Source organism: Myotis nattereri (genome assembly GCF_964212035.1).
Source record: "Myotis nattereri genome assembly, chromosome: 20".
Classification (NCBI taxonomy): Eukaryota; Metazoa; Chordata; class Mammalia; order Chiroptera; family Vespertilionidae; genus Myotis; species Myotis nattereri.
In genome coordinates, this window is record NC_138096.1 from 2,053,778 (window position 1) to 2,078,491 (window position 24,714).

Below are 24,714 nucleotides of genomic sequence, written 5' to 3' on the forward strand. Positions count from 1 at the left end.
ATTAGAATTTATACATTTCTTTCCATGCATTTATCCAATGTAGTACTTAGTAAATGAGTGAAGAATAGGACTTTCAGTCTCACTATATATTGAAATTTATATAGCTGAGATTTGTAGAAATGCCTTTTTTTTTTTTTAGGATTACAAAACTTAGTCTACATGACATCGTCTTGTCTAAACAGATATTTTTCTTCAAGGTCTTCTTTACATTTAAATGCTCTATGATATTCCAAGACCTATGAAAACAACATCCCAGATCAAAGAAAATACTGTTAGCTTGGTAAAACTAGCTTTTAGTAAAGCCATGGTGTTCTTGGTAGAGTATAAATAATTTTTGACGTCAAAGCTGAAATGATTTTTTAAGAGATAGTTAAGGACAGTCACCCCTTGTCCTGTATAATGTTCTATGCTATCCTCAGTCACAGGTTTTTGGTGAGATGTTAGATATTTTATATAAATCCAAATGTGGAATATTAATGTGCTCTATCATCTGAGTTATTTGGATTATTAGCACTGTTGAATTTGTATTGCTAAATAGTAACAACTGTAAAATTAACAAAACCTTAGAGCTTATAGAAGATCCTTAAGTGAATTTTCAATGGAGAATTCAACTAATAAAAGGTTTGAGGTTTTTGTACCCTGCCATAACCACTCTTTAAATAAAGGCCCATTAATCTTTTCTTTTATTATTAATATGAGCCTGAAAATGAAATTAAAAAGGGTATTTCCTGGAATAGAAATGGATATTATTATTAAAAAGAAAACGAAGAGTATAAAGCTTTTCTCATGTTAATTTTGATATTTTATCGTCCCTTTATGCTAGCATTATTTAAATGTTTCCAACCTCAAGCACAATTTTAAACTGAATGCCTTTCCCACATTTAAAAAAAGTAACATCTTACTATTCTTTTCACAGGTCTCATATCTTTTGGGTGAACAGAAGTCTACCTTTATGGGGCCTCCAGGTTATGTGCCATCTTGTTTTCTCCCTCTATTTCTGGATGTATCCCTGTTTCCCAGAGAAATACTATGCGAGAGAAACTGTTGATATTCAAAATGGGTTTGCTTTCTTGCTTAATGAATCTTGGGGGTAAGAGAGCAAGGGCGGGAGAGTAGCAGAGCGCATCTTAGACTCACCCTTTCGCCCCTTTGTCGGTGTTTGCCCGAGCACTGCTTTCTGTTCTGAGAACATCCCTGAGATCATAGGGCGGCTGAGGGCCTGGAGAAAACCCATGTCAACCAGGGTCTTCAGCCCCGTTTCCCAACCAACTTTCCCTATTCCTGCTACACAGTCCCTGAACAACTCACCCAAAGGCAATTTCCACATTTGCTTTTTAAAAAAATTATATTTTTATTGATTTCAGAGAGGAAGGGAGAGGGAGAGACAGAAACATCCATGATGAGAGAGAATCATGGATCGGATGCCTCCTGCACGCCCCACACTGGGGATGGAGCCTTCAACCCGGGCATGTGTCCTGACCGGGAATGGAACTGTGACCTCCTGGTTCCTAGGTTGATGCTCAACCCCTGAGCCAGGTCGGCTGGGCGCATATTTGCTTTTTTACCTGTGTCCTCAGTGTCTGGAACAGGTAAGAATCTCAACAAATCACCATGAACTGAACAATCACATAAGTGGCTGGTGATCCCAATCGTGCCCTGAGGGGTTGAGCCGGACCATTTTGTGCGGTGCTCACAGTTCTGTTTGAGGCGGGTGATGGGGTGGACCGTATCCGTCCACGGGAACTCGTGCTCCTTTCTGCAGGTGCTGCTGTTTTGGGCAAATGACCCGCAGGCTCCGGGGGTGTTATTTGTGGCGGGCAGTTGTGTGTGACCGTGTGTGTGTTAGCACAACACTCACCAGACAACCTGTTCTTTCCATGTCATGCAAACTCCAGCCAGCCTCACTACTCTCACCCCACATTTCCGTTGGTGATAATAAGTCAGAAAAGGTTTATTAAAAAGTATTAGAAAGGACAAAAGCTAAGCTGTCGTGCTGGGGACACCCGCCACCTTATATGAGCTAAAGAGCCTTAGAAAACTCCCTATAGCATATATGTATATGCCACATAAATATCTATATATGTAAATATATATAAATACATGTACATATTTATACATTTATTAACTTTGAAATTGATAATAATCATGAAAATAATATATATTACCTATCACGTGTAGTACTATAGTCATGAATGTATGTTATTTTAATTTTTTTGCATTTTCTCATTAAGGTTCAATTTATATTCTAGGTTTTAGTGGCCTTGATCAGTCTATTTGAAACCATACTACTTGGTTATCTCAGTTATAAGGTAAGCTGTTTTCACTAGCCTTTTTTTGCTAATAGAACACATTACTAATATTTACCCAGCTTTCCTCTCTTTATAATTCCTACTTTGGGGATAAAGCAAGCTCTTTTTAAACCACTTTAATTATTCTGGGCCTCTCTAGTATGTGATACAAAAACATTGTAGTAATATAGTTACGTTCTCCTTGGTGGCTTCACTCATTCCTATGGGGTAATTGATCCACTGTGCGCATGCTCACAGGAGCCAAGCAGAGGCAGCGGTCTGGGTCTTTATTGTTCTCAGTCTCCAAGCAGAGGCAGCGGTCTGGGTCTTTATTGTTCTCAGTCTCCTTCCCTGATCCGTACAAAAAACATCGAGGGAGCAAAAGCATGTCTACTAGGGATCATGTTAATGAATGCTCTTAATTTTTGGCAAAGCTTTGTTTGGGTAACACGATTTAACCAATATTTACTGAGCCTCTGATGAAGAGCTCCAAGCTGGACGTTGGCTTTTATCTGTTTGTTTTCTGTGAATTTACAATCGGGAAGTGGGGTTAGGTAGGAAAAAGTTATATAGAAGGCAGGATGATAGGTTTTTGTTTGTTTGTTTGTTTGTTTAGTGAGGTGCAAATGGAGTCCTATGGGGACTCAGAGAGAGAGGCCAGATCATGGGATGAAAAGGAAGGACTTGACTGATTATGCAGAGTCCTTGAATCAGCGATTTCACTAAGGAAAGGTGAAAAGCAGGCCAATAGGGTTTATGGAATTAAGAAAGGCACAGAGGAAGGAATGCACATATGAAATGGAAAGATAATTAATATTTAAGTGTGGCCAGAATGTAGGGTGTCTGGGGAAATATTGGTGCAAAACCTTTGGGACAATATTATGAGCAGCTCGTACTGGGCCCTGGGAATTATGTGGCCAGGCCTGATTCACTTCGTTGCACAATGTGGGTTGGGAGAGTAGAATCTAGATGATTGAAAAACCTCTTCCGTTGTGGTTTCTTGGTGTAAGAGCAATGTTAATACCAATGAACACTGTTAACAAGTGGTGTGTTTAGGAACTATTTTATATGCTTTACAGTTTGTCAATATATTTATTACAGTAAACATTATATTGAGTCACTTTTTCATTGATTCTGTAGGTTTTGTTAGTCTGTTTTATTCTTACTGGTAACTTTTCTTCCATGAAATGTTATTATAGGATCCAAATGTGTTATGGGCAATATTCAAGGATTATTGTAACATTTGTTTTGCTTCTTTTTTTAAAAAAAATATTTTAATTGATTTCAGAGAGGAAGGGAGAGGGAGAGAAAGATAAGAACATTAGTGATGAGAAACATTATCGGCTGCCTCCTGCACACCCTCTACTGGGGATTGAGCCAGCAACCCAAGCATATGCCCTGACCAGGAATAGAACCGTGACCTCCTAGTTCATAGGTCAACACTCAACCATTGAGCCACACTGGCCGGGCTTGCTTCTTAAACTTACCACAAAATTGAGAGGGCACAATTGCATTTAGAAAAAATAATCTCTGAAAGTTATTGCTATACCTTTAAAAAAATATTCCCATTCACTTATTTATTTTTGAGATCATCACATTTCTTTATCTTTTTTTAACTTTATTTTTCTTGTAGACACTGCTTCAGATGGCCCCATTCCTCCCCCTTTGCACACATTTATATAATGTAATGGCTCAGTCTTCTGCCACTGTAAGCATCCTCAATGCTAGGCAAGTTCTGAGATGCTGCCCTTGCCCTCTGTAATGGGATTTGGTATAACTGACTTTTATTTTTACTTATTCTTTCTTGAAAGGGGAACATCTGGGAGCAGATTTTACGAATACCCTTCATCTTGGAAATAATTAATGCGGTTCCCTTCGTTATCTCGGTAAGTCCTAAAAGAATCTTTAAAAAATAATTTTGTCATTAGACTTCAGTAATGTCTTTAAATCTAAGTGCTAAAAATATACACCAAAATTTTGCTCAGATGAATGATTTTAGGTTTTGATTAGAATCATTGTATTAACAAATAAATAGCGAAATCAGTTGGGGACTTGGCTTGTGAAATTAAATAAAAACTTCTGAGACTCAGTATAACAGCAAAATGAAATGCTTCTTAGAAATATATGGTGCAGAAGTGCCATTTAATCAAGCGCTAATATTGCCGAAACAAACTAGAAATTACTCCATTTCTTGTGTATAGGGTGGAATTACAAGGTGTAGAAAGCAAGTAGAACCAGTTATTTATAAACATTTCTCATACCGAGAATGCACTTATCTCTGGTTTAACCATAGGGTTGACTAATTATCTCTTTAATAAGGAAGTTGTCAGCAGCCAGACAGCCAGCAATTTGCTTCTTTATCCAAGTCGGCGGAGCACACACTTCCTGAAGATCCTATTCAATGGCACGTTTGCACTGCACGCTCTGGTTTTAATTCCTATTTGACAGAGTTGCAACAGTGTCTGTGGGGATTGTGCTCCCTCACACTTTGAGTTTTATTTGGAAAATTATGAGGATGAGTAGATGTCTAACGGTTGCTCACTTCTGACAATTACTTTAATCTGGGTGATTTACCTAGAGGAGCGACTGGAATTAGATTGAATGGCTAAGTAAATATCATTTCAATTAAACGTGGTTCCCCAAGGTCCCTTAGAATGTTTGAATCCTGAGGCTGAGGGGTAATGTTTAAAGCCGACGTTTTCTCTTGTTCCTACTTCCCCCCTCAAGTTGCAAAGAGGAAAGAGGTGATGTCTATTACAAACTCTCACAGGAAGAGATGTAATGATGGTATTAACATCATTATATCTGACACCCAGAGAGCTTATTATTTTCTTTCTTCTTCTGTAAGCATTTCCCAAAGAGTTTTTCTCTAAGTAAGAATCAGACAATGAATGAAAAAAAATCATATCTACTCCTTGCATTTTATTAATGAGTCTAGTATTTGTCACATGTTCCAAGTTGCTAAATTGTCTTTAATAACAATTTTTTTCTGTTTTGCATTTTTTTTTTCGATCTGCTGGATATGATTCTTTGCTTTGAGATAGAAGTTCAGTGTTGATTTGTTTTTCAGATTTTCTGGCCTGCTTTAAGGAATCTCTTTGTCCCAGTCTTTCTGAACTGCTGGCTTGCCAAACACGCCTTGGAAAATATGATTGTAAGTATGAAAGTGACATGCAAATGCAGGCATGTTTTTCACCCTTTCACTATGTTCTACTTTCACTGAGATCATCACATTTCTTTATCTTTTTCACATTCAACAGAGAGAGAGATGAAGACTCAACATCTTTGCCTCACTACTTTTTATCCTGCTTTCCCTCACGAGTATAAATTCATATGACTAGGATTTATTTAGTTATAAGTAAATACCGACGTTTTCTTTGTAAACTTCTTTTAAATAAATTCAGTATCTTAGTACATAGTTTTATTTAGATGAATGTAAAAATGAAAGAGTTTTGGTAAAATGCTATCAAATAATTCAAGTGATGTGTTGTATGGGTGTCTAAGCTAATGAACGTAAGCAAGAGTCTGCTTGTACCCTAATCAGAATCGAAACTTGCAAAACAGCCCATGGCCAAGCTACCTCCTTGTCAGGCCCTGTGAACTGGTAAACCACCATGATTCGGAGTTTCTATACATCACCAGTCCAAAGCCCAGTGCTGTGTGAATGGGTCCAATGAGTGAGTCCACTTTCCGAAGACAACTCACCTTTCTGGGTGACCTGTTCGTGTATGATGGGGCCCTGGTCCTCAGGATCCAGGAGGCCGTGGCCTCAGTCCCTGTAACTGTCTGGGCCTCATATTTCATAAAAATCTGTGGGGTTTTAAAAGGCGCCATGTTGGAGGTGGAAGCTCCTCAGGTAAAGCCATCTTTTTCCTTTTGGTTGGGTTGTGACTGGGCTAGTAGGAGGGGCGAACAGAAGCAAGAAGTAAAAGATGCAGAGTTCAGAGTGTGCCCCTGTTTCGCTCTGCCCAAGGCTGACCCTGTTGGGCAGGACTGATGGGTAACTAGGACCAAAATATGTTTACAGCAGAGCTCACTGCTTAGCAGCGAGCTGGCTCTAAGACATTTGCTATCTGGTCATTCATTCCATAAATGTTAATGTAAATCCACTATATGCTAATCACTCTGATAGGGTAGCTAAGAGATTCAATTCCTTTGCCAATTTCTTCATCTTCAAAAGGAATAAAAGTGTCTACATACCAAGCTTGTTGTGAGAATTAAATAAAATTACATATACTTACAGAAATATGTATGTGTGTCTATCTATATAAGGCATAAACATCCTAAGGGCTCAATATGATGACTTCTACTACATTGAAATTAAATTTTTCCAGAGGCAAACTTGTTTTTCTTTTAAATGGTTTTTAAACAGAAATATGACCCAAGTTTTGGCCCGGAGGAATATTTGGATAACATTTGAGAAGTTGTCACCAGATGAATGTCTCTAAACATCCACGCTAGTGACCGCTGGAGGCTCAGGAAAATGCGTGGCCAAACCGTGGGCGAGTGTGGTCTGTGGGGTGTTTTGCAGAAACATTGGGCTGTCTTAGCTGTTCAAAATAAAATACATAAACCTATTTCACTAAAGAGACACAGCCTACTTGCTAATGGAAAACACGCACCAGGAAAAAATAAACCTCTAATCAACTGTGTTATTAGTTGTTGGCAAAAACAGCCCAACCAAGAAAGAAACGGCCCCTCAGTCCTTGAGAATAGGCGAGGGCTGTGCAATATTCACTTAGGGTCCATTTTCCATTGTATTTCTATGTTTTGCTTCTCTTCCTCTCCCTGGTTGCTAAATTTGTATTTGTTTGGGTTTTGTGTTTGCTCAGAAGAAAGTGAGGGTTGAGAGGTGAAATTCTGTTCAGTTTAGCTTTTTGTTTTTATAACAGTTCTGGTGAAATGTGTGGCGGAGGAAGATTAAATGATGGCTCTGGGGGATTTTATATTGGGGAAGTGGTCTCCTGCTATACTGATTTTAAGACTATTAACAGCTTACCACAAAACATTTTGAGATGAACTGGGAACCAGAAAGTAAAATATTATGAAAACCTACAATTCTACCACACAGACTAATTGCTAGTAATAATTTATATCCTAACATTTTCTATGAATACACACATATCTTACATTCTATCATATTGTATGTTCCACTTTATAATTTGAACTTTTATGATATACTAGTATGTAGTGGAAAGGGTTCTATGTCATAAAATATTCCTCTTCAAATCAATTTTAATGGATGCATCTGCTATTTAGTTAGGTATGTTTTGACCCAGGCAAAAATGAAAATATGCTGATGTATCCATTGAAAGTATATGTGTTGCGTATGCACAACATAGTTGAAATGTACTACATAGTAATAAATGTAATGAAGCTCATGAATATTTAATAGTTATCAATATTTAAAATATGCTTCTCTGTCTTCCTTCAGAATGACCTGCACAGAGCCATTCAGCGTACACAGTCTGCGATGTTTAACCAAGTTCTGATTTTGATATCTACATTGCTTTGCCTTATCTTCACCTGGTAAGATTCTACAGATCAGCATTTTTATTATGTTTTACTTCACTCCAGTTTTTTAAAAAAGATGTATTATAAGCCATTTTAATTAATAGTTGGATAAAAATCAATCCATCATTCAATCAGTGTCACTATAACATGTAATGGATCGCCTACAGAAACAGAAGTAAAACCCCCCCTCAGTCTCACAGAAAAAGCAAGAAAGCACAGCTCTCAGCCTCAGCTGGTGTGGCTCAGTGGATGGAGCATCGGCCTGTGGACTGAAGGGTCCCAGGTTCGATCCCGGTTAAGGGCACATGCCGGGGTTGTGGCTGAATCCCTGGTGGGGGGAGTGCAAGAGGCAGCTGATCAATGATTCTCTCTCATCACTGATGCTTGTGTCTCTCTCTCCCTCTCCCTTCCTCTCTGAAATCAATAAAATTAAAAAAGAAAGAAAAGGAAGAAACACAGTTCTCATTTGATATTATAGTTACTGCATCCCTGGCATTTCCCCGAATGCTGTCAACAACCGAATCACAAGCGTTTGTCCCACGACCAGGGCTGTCACGCAGGAGTGTCCCTCACACCCTGACGTGCGGGCGCTGATTTTTCTGTCGCCTACAAAGCGGAAAGCTATGGAGCAGAGTGTCACCGCCCGTCACTGCGCCTGCCGGGGCCTCGCTGTGATGCGCGTGTGCACTGGGGCGGAAAGCAGGGGCAGACCCCCAGTGCTTGGCTTTGCCGCACAAAACAGTCATTTCTCCTCCGGGAGGACCCGCTTTGACAAGGAAAATGTAAACCAGCGTGAAACGCACTGAGAGTCTTGCTCCAGGACCTACCAGCAACAAGTTACGGCTAAAGTCACCAGCAAGTAATGTCAGAGGGGGAGCTTATGTTTCGAGGCATTAACTAACCCACAGTGTTTATTTTCTAAGTACAAGGACATGCCAGCCATAGGTTTTAAATGCACTTGAGAGAGATGTTATGAGTTCATGCAGATGCTTCCTGGAGCAAAGACTGTGGGAATCACAAGACGAGGTAGAGCCCTGTATCTGCTTGGCAGGCCTCGTAGAGATCATGCGTCATTGTAATTGTGCTCTGACCTGGAGTTGACTTATTGAGGAAGAAGGGAAACTAATTAGGAAGTACTGAAATAGAAGGGTGCGCTCAGACACGGGTACAGCGGAACCAGGCAGAACCAGAGCTATACATGCATGTATTTATTGTTAAGCGTACTTTATTAGTATTTTAAATACTATATTTTATTTTTTAAATATATTTTTGTTGATTTCAGAGAGGGAGAGGGAGAGAGAAACATCAATGATGAGAATCATTGATTGGCTGCCTCCTGCACGCCCCACACTGGAGATTGAGCCTGCAGCTTGGCAGGTGCCCTTAACCAGAATCGAACCCGGGACCCTTCAGTCCGCAGGCTGACGCTCTATCCATTCAGCCAAACTGGCTAGAGCTACATGCATGTATTTAAGTAGAGTCATGAACTGTTTGCAATGGGCTACAGTCTGAGAAATGTGTCGTCGGGGGATTTTGTCACTGTGCAAGCACCACGGGGTTCACTGGAGAAATCTGGATGGTATGGCCTGACACAGTCATTGTATGTGCTGTGCTGTTATATGCCTGGCAGGGCATGATCACAGACATGAGATAACACGCTGCCTGTGATGTTAACATGGCTACAACAGCACGAGGCAGGAGGCATTATTTTAGCTCCATTATAATCTTTTGGGACCAACGACGTATACTAGTATTGGGTTCGTAGTTGAACAAAACGTTATGTGGCTCTTGACTGTATTCATCTAGATGTATAGGTATGACAACCGGTTTCCATCTGCAGTATGAGGTGAATATCTCTATTACATGGATTTAAAATATATTTGTGGCATACCTTTGTACTTAAAAAAAAAAATCAACATTTTAGGATAGTTAATGGCTTTAAACATAAAATATCCCTCTGAGATGACCTGGTGATGATTTTAGCCATAATGTATATCCTGGAGCAAGACTATCCATGCTTTTCAAAATGAGAACTGCAATAAATGCATTATAAGTTAAGCCCCCAAAGATTCAAGAACTAATGTTCAACGCGCTGGCCGTGCTGTGCACAGATCTCACCCTCTCAAAATCACCTGCTCTGGAAAGCTGCGTGTGGGTTTAAAAATGTATCTTCCCTTCCTCATTATCACCATCACAAAGAACCGTCATTAAGCATCTGTCTCGCAGACACGCGTGCCCAGTGCCCAGCTGAAATGCAGATGAAGCCCCCCCCAACCCCCCGCCTGCAGGGAATGTGCTCGGAATAGCGCTTCCCATCATTGTGATGGAATTGGACGAGTCTTCGCCCACGTCCGCCACGCGCCCCCCTTGGCCAATAGCACACCCTCCCGAGGCAGCTGGGACTTGGGATGCAGCCCGTGTCTCAGGAACAAAGCAAGTCCACGGCTCTATCCGGGAATTCAGTGCCTGACTTGAGCTTAATTATTAACCTATTCTGACCAATAATCATCCCTCGAATTCATCATGCATTTGGTGTTTGAAGCCACTTCGCTTCAGACTTTAGTTTCTTATTTGAGTATGTGTGTTGGCATGTTTTTATATTATTTCATGGAGTTCTAACAGAGAGAGATCTATGGGGCTCATGGATGTTTCATGTGAAATAATTCATTCACTTCTTCCTCAGTCTGATTGCAGGAAACAATAGGTCATTTACTTTTTGTTTAAAAATGTGACTCAGTGAAACGTTATTATCCTGCTTAATTGACAAGCACTCGGGATTTTCTTGCACCTTTGATTGATGTTTATTTGACTGGATGCTTCGGTTCTTCTACTTAACTGATTTCTCTCCAAGGCCAATGGCTGCTTGGGGCCTGGACAGGGAGGAGATGGTACTGCAGTTTGGAGAAAGTACTAGAATGTGGCCTAGTGGTGTCACCACTGTCAGATTTGATTCCTAGTTCTGATTGGTCACATTTGCTTGGCCTCTGTGATAAATGGAGGACAGGAAGTGCATGTGTCGGAAGATCTGGCCACGGACTAACAGCTCCAGGTCACACTGGAACAAACAGAAATCTATTTGTTCCAACTCAATTCTGCATAAGCGGGCAGCCAGGTTTCAGTAGTTAATTAGCCAAGCTAAGGCAAGTTTAATTTGGAGAAAAGAGAATATGGTCATTTGTCATATGTAAATCAGAATGATGCAATTATTATTAATATAAAAAGTCTAGGTAACATGGCTTGGGGTTAAAAATCTGTTTCCGACAGGCTATTTTTGAAATATGACATCAGTTGCATAGAGTTCTTTTTAAACATGCAAATACTGAGGATAATGGCTAGCAGTTCAAGTGGTTACTATTGTTAAGCACTTTTCTGCGCCCTTAACATGGACGGTCTAAAAAGCAAATTCTGTTATTCTCTTCATTTCATAGGTGAAGAAACTGAGTCACAAAATAGTTTAAGAAATTTACAAAAAGGAACAATTAGATCTGTCTTTAATTTTTTAGGAGAAAAAAATTCATTGGCTTGATTTTTTAGCTTTATTGTTGACATATTACAGTGTCCGCATTTCCCCTCACTTCGCCCAGCTCCACGCAGACCTCATCCCCCTTTCCCTCTGGCCTTCACCCCACTGTTGTCTATGTCCATAGGTCATGCATGTATGTTCTTTGGCTGTTTAGATCTGTCTTCAGTGTTCACCTATCTACTCTGGGCTGAGAACAAATCAGTCTGATGCCCTATTCTCATCTAAGTTAAAACACTGTTCACAAATTTCCAAGAAAAATTGATTGAGAACCTACATTTTATAGAATTTAAATCATCACTGCATTAAGAGGTTACTATATAGTTCTTTTCAGAAATATAAGAACTTCGAAATGATGCTACCTACATATTTTTAGGGATGTATTACAGAAATAAGGGAAAAAGGGGGGGGGTGGGTGTAGGTTATATGCAGTGGTATGTACAATAGACCACATTGGCACTGGCCTTGCGAAGCCTTTTCACACTGTATTTTATCAGAAGTGGAGTTGAAGGCTTAGCCAGGTAGAGGCGGGGACACCATTTTTATATTCTAGTTAAAAGGTTTCCAGTTAGAAGTGAGGGTGAAGGAGTGAGAGAAAGCCAAGGTTGTCATCCCACACCAACCAGGAACCAAAGACTTTTGTCTTTACAAGGCAGTTCTGAGGGGAAGGCTCTGTGACATGCGTTTTGTACCAGTTGAGATGGTCACATATGTGTACGAGCAATCAACTGCTAATCTGAAAAATGAATCCTTAGAGAGCGCACCCATATGAGGTCTCATTGAAAACGTTATGACAAAATCTAGCCAAGGAAGAAATAAAATTAAAGAAAACAAAAGAAGACTTGCTGAAAGAGCTGAGGTAAGAGATAAATCAGTTTTATTGTAGCATCAGACACGAATGCTCAGTTCCCAGGGAAATACTGAAGTGTCCTAATAATAAAAATGATAGTTAACACTTATTAATGTGTCCTTCCTTTGCTGGCAATTTCCTGTTGTTTTTTGTGTATTAAATTGTTTAATTTTGCACAACGCTCTGTAGTAGGCATTATTGTCCTCATTTTACACACAAGAAACTGAGATGAAGGAAAGCAAAATAAAAAATAAATCTTAGTTTAGCTGAAGTTCACAATGAGTAAAAAGCAGACGTCAGATTTGGACGTAGGCATATTGGATCCCTAGGCCACACACCATCATGATGTTATTTATGTTATGTCCTAGGAATCACTGACCCAGGTACATAAAAATAATAATCAAACAAATCATCAAACGGAATTGTAATGTTCTCACCTCTATGACCGTCAAATTTTAAATGACTGTTTCAAGTAGAATTCTAGTTGAATACAAGACATGAACACAACAATTTTTTTTTAAGATTTTTTTGTTTTTTCTTCTATTTCTTTCTTTGAATTTTTTGGTTCCTAAGATTTCACTTTGCTTTGGCCCCTCTGATCTAAATCCTGACTCCCTACTGAGAAGTTGGCTCATCGCCCATCATTTAAAGAAAAACCTGTCTGCATAATGGCATAGGGTGAGGTGTGGTCCCTTCTCATGACTAGGAAATCGCAGTTGGGTATTGACTTCGGATTAGTAGTTTAGGGTACAATTCCCTAACCTTTTTTTTTTTTTTTTTTTTTTTTTTTGCATAGACACAAAGGTGTCTGGAGGGTGAGAAGTTACTTTCAACAACAGAAATACAAGATTTATCATTACTTCACAGACACAATTTCTCCCTAGAAAAGGTGAAATCCCAAGAGAGCAAATTATCTGAGATTCCTTGGGAATATTATTAGGCTATAGGTAGACACTGTGCAGGAAATGAAAATGATTATTTGGAACAATTTAATAGGGATTCATTCAGGGAGTACCCAAGTGCAAGGGGTGGGCTGATTCGAATGCTCATGTCTGCGTTACAAGAATGGAACCAGTGCTGGCTGCTTTCAGCACAGAATGCCATTGCTAATTCAATTTCCCAGGAACTGTATAGCAACAGGAGTCCTTGGGCGTGCATGGGCATTGAAGGGTATTTATTTCTGCCATGTGACTCTCTTTTTTTTTTTTTCTTTGAAAACATTTTGTTGTACAAATTGACATTTGCCAGGTGGTGAAAAAGTTTCCAGTCTCAATATTGCCTTTCATTCAAATTAATGTTTTCCTTAGAAACCTTGCCAAAAAACTTGTCTAACTAAATATGCTTTAAAAAGAGGAAAAATTTTTAAAAAGCACGGAGTAAGTGATTAGTAATTAAGGTGCTTTGTTGGGCTATATATAGGATCTATTTGAGGAAGCAAATCCATTATGACTTTTCATTCTAAGGAGGGGAACAGGAGAGTCTGAGTTTGAAATCCTAATTGAATGCTGTTCAGATCTTGTTTTAGAATTACATAATGCTGAGATTATTTTGTATGGATTTGGGTCAAAGACAACACTTAAGAATGTTTTATAAAGAAGCAAACCCATAGCAGACTCTCAAAGCCAACATTCTCCATGAAACCTTCACAAACTGCAGCTTTAGTTCTACAAGAAAGTTAAGCTAACAGTGAAGCTGTAAAAACACTGTATTTTTTTTTTTAATTCTCACCCAAGGATATGTTTTTATTGGTTTTAGAGAGAAAAGAAGGGAGAGAGAGGGGGAGAAAAACATTGATGTGAGAGAGAAACATTGGTCAGTTGCCTCCCCTGTGCATCCTTACTGGGAACCCCAACAAGCACCTAAGCATGTGCCCTGACCAGGAATTGAACCTGAAAACCTCTTGGTGTAAGGTATGATGCCCAACCCACTGAGCCAACCAGCCAGGGCAAGACTGTATTTAATTCATTTAAATTCTTTAAGTATTTGAAATGTGTGTTTATCTAGTGTGATTTTCCAGTGCCTCTATTACTGTTCTGGTTTTTAATATTGGCTTTTTTACGAAGCAGCCATATATTAACAAAAATAGATAAGGCATCGTCCTAGCGTAGGACTGACCCAGTTGCAGGTTGGGGCTGACGTAAGGGTAAGGTTCACAACTGCTTAGCCCCAACATACCTGCCCCGGGAGCTTTGTCTTGAGCAGGTCCATCTGCCTTCCCGGGGCCCAGAGCCATCTTCCAGGTCTAGCTCCTATCCCTGCCGAGAGCCCAGGGCCATCAGTGATGTGCATGGAGCCCTCTGAGGCCATGACTCACCCGTGTGCGCTCTCACCTGGTTGCTCGCTCTCCTGTCCTCCTCTCCAGCCAGGAGAGGGGACTCTCCTATTGGGCAGGGCAGGTTATAACCGAAGTTGTGTTACCTGCTGGCTCTTTCTCACAAACGATGCCTGAGAAATCTTTACTAAACAGAGAGAGCTTTGCAGCCAGTAACAAAGGTTCTCCATTCTGCTTCTGCCTCCCTCCTTTCTCATGGATCACGTGTGCTTCACCGGGTGCATCTTCACACGGTTGTTCCGCTCTGTCATTTATGATGAGCTTCCGTTTCCATCTTCAGGATGGATGTTGTCACCCTGGAGGGACCGCAGCATTGCTTCTGCAGGAAACAGGAAGGTGTGTTTGCTCATTCCTCCGAGGGTGGAAATCACAAACCGGATACAATCCTGGCTTCATGGGGTGCCTTTCCCATGAATTCATTCCATGACCACACCTTCATACCATCTTCTGTACATGTGGTGGGTTCTTAGGGCCATCATTTTTTTTAAAGAGAAATGACAGTGTTGATGATACCTTGGATGCAATGTGTACGATCAAGAACAATGGGAGAATGGCTGAAATTTGCATTATGGGAAACTGGTAGAATGATGGAGCCATACAGGAGTAGAGGGGGAATCTGGGAAGAAACATCAAAAGGAAGAGAAACAGAATCCACAGTGGTGGAGACACCTTTTAGAAACCTAAGGTGAGCTGGTGAACAGCCACCTGTCTGTGGGGACCCGGAGTTCAGGAGAGGGGGTGGGGCGGGGCAGGTGGCTTCGGTGACATCATGGAGAGTCATTACGGCAGGGATTCGAAGACAGCACCCCGGGAACGAACACGATGGGATTGCTATTTAAACACTGAACAAAAATGAAACTTTAAGAGGGGAGTAAGCCGCATGGTATAGGATAGATGGCACAATGGATGCGGAGATGAGAAAGTCTTTCACTTACGTGTTCAGAAAAGGTGGCAGCTAAGTTTGGAAAGTAAAAACAAGGGTCCGTGCAATGAGAACGTAATGCAAATGGACTGGCGGCAGAAGATGCTAACAAAGAATCCCATTGCTAAAATGAACCCGCGCATGTACACCATTTCCCACTTCTCCAAACATAGCCCCTTCTATGTCATCCCACCCAGATGGCCGCCTATTTTAAAGCATAGTCAACGTCAGGGCTTTCACAGCACATTTTTATTATAATAGAGGCATTTTCTTACCATGAAGCAACCCAATCTGGGTAGAATTCATACGTCTTTTAAAAATACCACCAACTCTATTTTTCTCTTTAAAAATCCCCCATTTTTTCCATCCTGTTTTTTCCTGTGCATGAATTCATCTTCTGTGACCTAATGACACTTCTGCTTGTCAACTGATGGCTAGAATCCTTATATTCAAAATTATGTGTCATTGCTGTTCTCCCAGTTTCCTCTTAGTAAATTCCCTAAAAATTATTTCGTCGTGCTATAATTGACCCTCTTTCTTGCCCAAAATCTTTGTATTTTAAAGCATTTTGACTGGGAGTACTGAGAGACTCATTTTAACACTGTCTACTTTCCATTCTTTGCTTAAGTGGATGCTAATCGCCTCACCTCAGGGTTATATTAATTCTCAGCAACATTTTGCTATGTAAATGGTATACAGAATCTCTTTGATTATCTAATCACCCAGGTTCATTTGGCCACGTAATACTCCTACTATAGTTGCTGTGAGTCCACTGAATTATATTTATTATGGACCTCGGCTATAACTTCATATATAAGTTTAACAGATTTATTTTTAGGTTCCTGGTTGGCTCGCACACTGATTGTAGGATGTTCTAAATATCTCATTTGAATTTCACATGCGCTGTTCCCTCTGATGGGCCTACGGTGAGGGTGAAAGGCCACCTTCAGTGCCCTGCTCTATAATTATCTTTTATGTTCCCAATTGAACCACTCAGTATTCTTTCTTTAACCAAATGTCCCCCCAAATGCGTTAACTTTTCTCCCTGGGATTTTTTTGCTTTGTGTGTTGGCCTTTTTCTAAACCTTTTCTATTTTATAATTATAAATTCCAACAGGACCCAGCGCTGAACAATCACAAAGATCGAGATAATTTACATGAAAGCATTTGGTAAATTCTAAAGTGCTTTTCAGATATGAAGTAGGCTTCTTATTGCTGTAATTTAGGGGGCAGATTTCCAGCTTAGCATACAAAGTGCTCTTTCCTTAGAAATTTTATTTCTTACAGATGCATATGTATACACGCAGAGATTTGAGAGACTTTTGGTAAAAATAGAAATGCACTGAATGGGAAGGTATCTTGTTTGTGTCGCTTTCTTGCTGTGTGACTTTACTTGATTACATCTCTAAGTTTTAATTTATTCATTTGTCAAAGAAGGGAGAAAAATATGTGAACTTCAACAAAAGGTTGGAGATAGTTTTAGAAACGGACATGAAACTGGGCCATTAAAGAGGAACATGCACAACAGTGGGGTGACTGCAGGGGAAAAGGGGTGTGGGTGGCGGTGGAAGAGGGCATGCATGGTGATGGGAAAAAGAATAATAAATAAAGAACCTGAAAAAAAGGAAGAAAAGGAAATGGGTCATTACAACAGAAACAGAAGAAACACAACAGAGTAGGGATGAAATGTAAATCTGATACTAAGATCTAAGATGGAGCAGCTGAGGCAGACGGAGACAAGTAATTTACTTAGCTCTCATCCTCACAAAGAAGAAAGCACACAAGGTGCTCCAGGGAATTAACTTCCTCCTTGCCCCACCCCCCACGGAATCCAGGAATCTCATTAGTGGGCAGAGTGATGCAGAGACAGTCATAGATGATATTTCTTAAGAAAAATGGTCCCAAGGAAGAACCAGGATTGGCTTCCTGTCTTTTGGCTTTGCGTATTAATCGGCGCTCATGATCAACCATGACGCTGTGAGGTAGGTAAGACCATCTCTAGTTTGAAGAGGAGATAGACAAGGTCAGGGTGGGAGGAGTTAAGTTATTTTTTTAAGGGAACAGGAAGGCAGGAATGAGGTCAGCTTTGTCTGTTCATGGCCTGTCTTCCGCTCTGCGCAAGGGGACACCTCAGTGGATGCTCAGAAGCAGTGCTGTGAGGGGGAGTGTGGGAAAATGATGGCTTTCTGTGGGCTTCGGCCTTAGCCTAGGCCAGGGATGGTGAACCTTCTGAGCTCGGCCTGTCAGCATTTTGAAAAACCCTAACTTCACTCTGGTGCCGTGTCACATATAGAAATTTTTTGATATTTGCAACCATAGTAAACAAAGACTTATATTTTTGATATTTATTTTATATATTTAAATGCCATTTCACAAAGAAACATCAACCAAAAAAATGAGTTCGCGTGTCACCTCTGACATGTCTGTCATAGGTTCACCATCACTGGCCCAGGAGATAAGTTAGAACATGGACTGGAACAAAAGGGTCACTTACAATGCCACCTAATTTCCCCACGTCACTTGCTTTCCAGACATTTGGTAAGAGCTAGAGAAAAGGTTCCCAGGCTCTGCGTGCCCTCAGGGACCCGCTACCCTATCTGCCTCGATTTTGACTCTTCCCCAAGAGTCTGCCTCTCTGAGAGGAAAGACTGGACTAGATCATTTTTCAACCGTGTGCCCAGAACCTGAACAGCTGTGTCCACAAAACGATGCCGTTTGATGACATTCATAATTGCTAAGAGTGAAGATAGGTGCTCTTAGCATAATGTCTAGTCATTGAAAATCTGGAGCTGAATGGATCTCATGATGAGCAAAAAGTAAAGGAAATAGCCCATTCATTGTATATGTTGAATCATAAAAACACTCTCTTCCCTTAATCTTTTTTTCCTCATGCAAAAAAAAAAAATAATAATACAGAATAAAAGAATTCCCAAATAGTAGTATCTTAGTTGCAGTAGTAATTCCTAGTGTAATCCCTGTGCATATAAATAATCTGAACCATAAGTTTCTTCCACAATTTATAAAAATTGAGGCCACAGAGGCAAAGTGTGCATTACGTAAATGTCAACACACACATTATGTTTTCCAGTGAATTCCTGTTTTAGAACGTGTCACTGACCTCCTGAAAATGCTCTTTGAACAAATCGTCATTGATCAGGAAAACAGTTGTAATTTCCAGTGAAAAAGAAGAATAATTATTTATCCAAGACAGTGGTTCTCAACCTTGGCTGCACATTAGAATCACTTGGGAATCTTTTTAAGATCCTGATTTCTGGGCCTCATCCTCTGGAATTTCTGTTTCTCTGTTACTAATGTTGTGGCCTCACCCCATAACAGAGAAACAGAATTTCCGGAGGATGAAGCCCAGAAATCAGGATTTTAAACAGATTCCCAGGTGATTCTAATGTGCAGCCAAGGTTGAGAACCACTGATCCAGGAGACCATTCTACACACATGCTGATCTGTTTAACATCATTTTACAAGCAATTAAATCCACCATCAGTAGAAGGGTTAGTTTAACGCTCACATGAACCCATCAGATACTTCTCAAGAGTGTTCTTACTCACATATAATTATATTTGTATGTTATTGACTTACATGTGCATCTTATACTCTGAAATAGATGTGAAGTTGACTTAGCCATCACTTAGAGAAAAATTTTCCATTAATTTTAAGTAAAAATGCTACCATATGACAAAGTATTTTCTGTTGATAAACATGACATTTTAATATCACATTTTAAAATGTTGGATTCAAGTGAATGGTTATGTAAAAAAAAAGAATTACTGTTGCTATGAAAGGAATTCTCATGGCTTACAATGTGAGGCAGCACTTTAAGCTCAATGTTCTCTTTTGATTTTAGTGGCTAATTACATTTGGACCATTTCAGAAATGATAAAACAAAGGTTCGTTTTGTGTCTTACTTGATTTCCCAGAAACTGCTGACTAGAAACTGAATTATGTGCGACTAGTATACGGCAGTAAGTAGCGAGGTATTCTTGTGGGAACATGTTAAATGAGTATAAGACAGCTGAAATCAGACAATATTTATTGGGCATCACTTCATGTTTTACATGCGCAAGGACAAATGCATTGAGTGTTCATCTACTAATGTCTTGATAGTAAAGAGAAAATCCACTGCAAAATTAAACCTTTTCTGAAGAGAACTGGTATAGGTACAGGATGCAGTTTGCTTTTACCAACTCTAAATATAAACGTATCTATAAGTACATAATGGGAATTAATGGTGTGTAATGCTAATGTCTCATTGGCTTTGCACTTTGAATCAGACAAGTTCAAACAAATCCAAGCAAAAGTAACTCGCAGAGAGGCAAGGCCTCCGAGCTGAGAAAATGCTTTAGGTCTGAATTTCAGAGCTGCGTGCATTTATTATTCCCTTTGCTCAGAGCTGTGACGTCACTTGGGTGATGTATGCAGACTTCTTAAGGTGACTTGTCAGCCTGGCGGTCTAGTGTAAATACAGGCAGTGCTTGGGGGCAGACACAGGTACTCAGGGTATGTTCTAACTTAAAATACACACACACACACACACACACACACTACTGATTTATGATTTGTCCCTGTTACTTCCCTCGCCACATCTCCCTTATGTGTCTTACTCTAAAGGCTGCACTAGACTCATGTTCTCAGAGTTGAGCTTTTGATGCGAAATTCTACTGTATCTACTTTGCAGCAAGTAGAAGGTACTCTGCTGACAACTTGAGATTGTAGTTTTTCTATTAAGTACCTTTTTTTTAAAAGTAACCTAATGATTAAGAAGACAATGTGCAAATAAAGAGGAAAACTGGCCTGTGCTTTTTGTTATTTATTTATTTATTATTTATTTATTTATTAATTAATTAATTTATTTATTTATTTTGGAAAGTTAAGCCATTAAAACAGTAGCAAAAGGGAGTGTGGCCCTGAGATGTACTGGCCTTGTTGGGCTGTCCTATGACGGGGACTAAAGCCTGGATAAACTCGGCAGGGGTCTCTGAAATCACCGCAGGACTCAGAAAGTCAGCGTCAGGTACTCCCAATATCAAAGTCCAAAAAATTGACATGAAGAACCATTTACATGTACGTGAAGGTTATTAGCATGCGTGGGGGTCTATAGGTGTGCACACACACACTCCACGGGTGAAGGCAGACACATACCCATATACACTCATTTTATGCTCATGCAAGCTTGTCCTCTCCTATAACATATCATCACATGACATAGCTTCTTAATGATCAGTCCTCGCCCATTGAGTTCGCGTTTGTTTTTTTCTCCCAGGAACATACCATGTATTTTAACTATTTTGTGTAGCCCCATACATCTTCCAGGATGGTGGGACATATATGTGTCCATATATGTTGAAACCTAGGGATGGCTCATCAACCTTGAAGGACTCTAATCCGAAACCCATTACCAGGCTGTCGCCAGTTCCACGCATCAATGTCTGGGTCAGAATCCTCACAAGTTAACATAAGGGAAATTAGAAATTTTTTTCAAGACATGCAGTTGGCAAGAAGGAGTTGTTTGGCTATTTCTGCTCTTGAGTAATTAGATTATGAGACCATGGCGAGCACAGCAGCCTACCCGTCAGGAATGCGGTGCCTTGGGCTTAGAGAGCCGAGGAGTCTGTCAGCTGACTCCACAAGGTCGCTCACTGAACCTGCCCTTGGTACATTTTTCACATTTTTCTTGTAGAAACTGACCTTCTGTGCAATGTGTTTGCTGTTAATGCGCAGAAAGACAGAGAACAGGGGCCGTTTCAACCTTACAGGACAGGGATTCATACGCGTTTTATGTGGCAGAATTTGGTCTAAGAGTTGCTGTCACTGGGGGTGGGTCAGGCTGAGAGCCTTAATTTCCTCTTTACGTTATAGGTCACAGATGGGCCAAAAAGCACCTGACCATTGTGACGACACCAACTGTCGTAGGCCACTTTCGATGACTTTAATTACATCCTTTATATCCTCCTGCTGCTTCTGTGACATTTCCTGTTAGATTCCTTATACTAAATAGGTGTAAAAGACAATTCCTGCTATTTCTCCCTTAAACTGTCCAGGTCTGTGGAATATCAACCACTGTCCTTTCTTTTGGGCAAACTCCACATAGTCTCATTCTTAATACCTGTTCTGTCACCCAAAACACAGTCAACACATTCCATGCATTTCATCTGCTAACCGTCTTGCAAATCTGCCCACGCCTATCCCTCTGTCACCACCTCGCTAAACTATCACAACTTCTTTACAGCAACCGCCGTCTAACTGGTCTACCATGTTCTCGCCGGCTCCATGCCAAGCCATTCATGTCATGGCAACCCAAGTGACCTTTATGAAATATAAATACCATGTGTTACCACTTCCTTAACGTTCAAGATTTCCATATGTCTTGGGATGTATATCAAACCCTTCAATCTGCTCTAAATTTCCTGCACGACCAGGATTCTCCCCATCTTTTCACGCTCATCTCAAACTGTAGATTTTTCCTCTGCCCAGGAATCCTCTAGTTTTCCCCTGACTTCCTCTATCACACTCACCTCCCTTGCTCCCTACAGTGCTCCATCTTCTTTCTCTGACTTATTCTTTTTATGTTAATGTGAACAACACTTTTTCATTGAAGCATGACCCACCTGAATCCATTATCATAGGAAATCATAACACTAGGGGCCTCTCCTTTGTACGCACGCACACACACACACACACACACACACACACATATATATTTACACTAGAGGCCCGATGTACGAAGATCCATGCAAGAATGGGCCTTCCTTCCCCTGGCTGTCAGCACTGCCTTCGCTCCAGCCCGGAGCCACCTTTCCACCTTCCTATGCTGCCCAGAGGCACTAAATGGCTGGGGTGGTGTGCAATGCCTGCGTCATTGCCATGGCAATGACCAAGCATACCACCCTGCCCCCAGCCGCTGAGTGCCTGTGCATGCAAATTAACCTGCCATCTTTGTTGGTTTAATTTGCATACTCACGCCTGATTGGCTGGTGGGCGTTGTGGAGTTATGGTCAATTTGCATCTTTCTCTTTTATTAGTGTAGATTAGTCATCATTTTCTACCTCTAACTCTGGATTCTAAATCCCATCAAGGAAGCAGCCTTGCCAGTTTTTTTTTTGTTTTTTTTTTTTTTAATACTATGGCTCCTCAGTACCTAGTACTATGCCTGACATAGATGAACAAATAAATGCAAAACTTTTTAAAATGCCCATGAGCTACAACAGAGCAGAGATAAAATGACAAGTCCTTTATTGAAGCTTCAGGAGAGAAAAATCCTAACAGTTTTCCAAGAAGCAAAAAGTACTAAATAAAAAAAAAAATTTTTAAATGAATAGGAATATTAGGTGATTAAGTTCCTCCTTGTCTTTATAGGATTTCCTCAAGTGAGAGTTTGAAGAAGAACATGGTTGGGATTTTACTTGATTCTTAACTTTACCAAGTTGCTACCTTTGGTCATAATAATTTTGTCTCCTCATATTTACCTGATTTAATATATTTTAATCATTTCTTTTATCTCACTGCCTTGTTCTTTATTTGTCTTCCCCCCTCCAATCCTCAATTCACAGTGGAAAATACATTTTACATTGAGACACAGTACACATTTCTTGGTAAATAATGATGGGTACAGCATATAACCTGAGGAACACACACAGAACAAAACACGACACAATTGCAAGTTTCATTCTTCCCACCATGAACAATAGCAACAATGAACATTCTCTTCCATCTACATGCATTATGATAGCAGTGCCTGTAGGCTGATGAGTCTGATGCATTTACTAAGACTGTTCAGCAGATGTTTTTATTTTATTCACATTAATTAGTGGTGAAAGGAGATGAAATGTAATAAACTAATGTAACGTCATTTTGCTAAAAGAAATGTACTCTATAGGACTGGCAAGGGACAATGTGGAGTCCCTTTAATTGAAGTATTTGATATGAGAAAGACCACATATCACTCTACTAATGCTGGCGTAGTCATATTTAATGTCTATCTCATTCCCTGGTGATCTTTTCTTTTTTTCATTAGGTGAGTGGAAAAAGGGGATTTAAAATTCTACAAATTAAGATGTTAGCTCATGTAAATGGAAGAATGTTTTGTTAAAACGAGACTGAAAAAAATAAATTTCACTTTAAATTGGTGCTTTATTTCAAAGGACAATTAGAAATGAAATGCTTGTTATGATCTAGATCATGGTTCGATGTATTTAGTGCAAAGGGGGCCGTAATCCTTTTTAAAATTAATGTGGTTATGACGTTTGCCTGTGTTAGCACAGTTGTTGTTTTTTTAACTAAAATTATCTTCAGTGAGCTTTAACCGTGTCCCAGTTAACAAAAAAAGAATGAAAATTTATTTTTTAAACGAGATACCACTGGAGCCTTTCTTCCCAGATGGCCCGCTCAGTGCGGGGATGCACATTTTAATACTTGCAGTGCTTAGGAGGAGCTGTGCCCTGTTCTCTCCGGGGCTCTGTGAGCTGCTTCCAGGCTCAGCCAGCGCTCAGGATGGCTGCTGTGGGCCTGTATTTAGAAACTGTATTTTGCTACATGTGCTCAAAATTCAGATTCATAGAAACTCAGTATAAGGCCAAAGCATGATGAGTCAGGCATCATGAATCTTATGGATCTATGGCTGGAATAGTCGATCATTCCAGAATGCTGACTTATGGGCTCTTAAGCAGTGTTAAATTGAGATTAAAGGTAGAAACGGAACCCTTTCAAAATGCGGCATTTTAAAATTATGTCTTTTCATCTCCATTAAAAAAATGAAGACTTCAGGGCCAGACAGTTTCACTATTACATTTCTTCAGGGGACAGTTAATCTAGGACAGTATAAGTTACGGCGCGGACAAGGTCCAATGTTATCCACCTCGTTTAATGATTAATCTAAACTGTGATTCTAACACACTCAGGCAGAGCGCCCAGTATGAGCTAATGTCTTCATCACCGTCTGTAAAACCCTAATCTTCTGAGAACTTTGGCAGATATGTTCGGTTAAACCTATAAAAATTCCACTCTCCGAGTTGTGATGAATATTAACTCATTAAAAACATCAGAGAAGTCTTTGCTAAAGAAAATATGCTTAACCCAGAGTTGCCAAATGGATTCGACTGCAGAACTTTGTGTCTGGTTAGCATCTTTGGCCAAATTGGCTTTTCACCGAACATGTATTGAGACAGAGAACTACAGACCGGGATGCCTTTAAAAAGATGGATATAGAAATCCTACAGTAATAAATTGCCAACTAAAATCTAAAGTGCATTTTCACTAAAAAAAACACACAAAACA

General features: G+C 40.0%; 1 protein-coding gene across 2 annotated transcripts in view; it reads left to right on the forward strand.

Annotated features, from left to right (window-relative positions):
* KCNT2 (potassium sodium-activated channel subfamily T member 2) overlaps nt 1-24,714 on the forward strand; it is a 125,498-nt gene that overhangs the window by 44,893 nt on the left and 55,891 nt on the right. For both annotated transcript variants that reach the window (XM_081114271.1, XM_081114272.1), the window contains exons 4-8: nt 917-965; nt 2,250-2,309; nt 4,100-4,174; nt 5,359-5,442; nt 7,723-7,817. In XM_081114271.1, the coding sequence (XP_080970397.1) occupies nt 917-965; nt 2,250-2,309; nt 4,100-4,174; nt 5,359-5,442; nt 7,723-7,817 (363 nt within the window). The remainder of the gene's footprint in view (nt 1-916; nt 966-2,249; nt 2,310-4,099; nt 4,175-5,358; nt 5,443-7,722; nt 7,818-24,714) is intronic.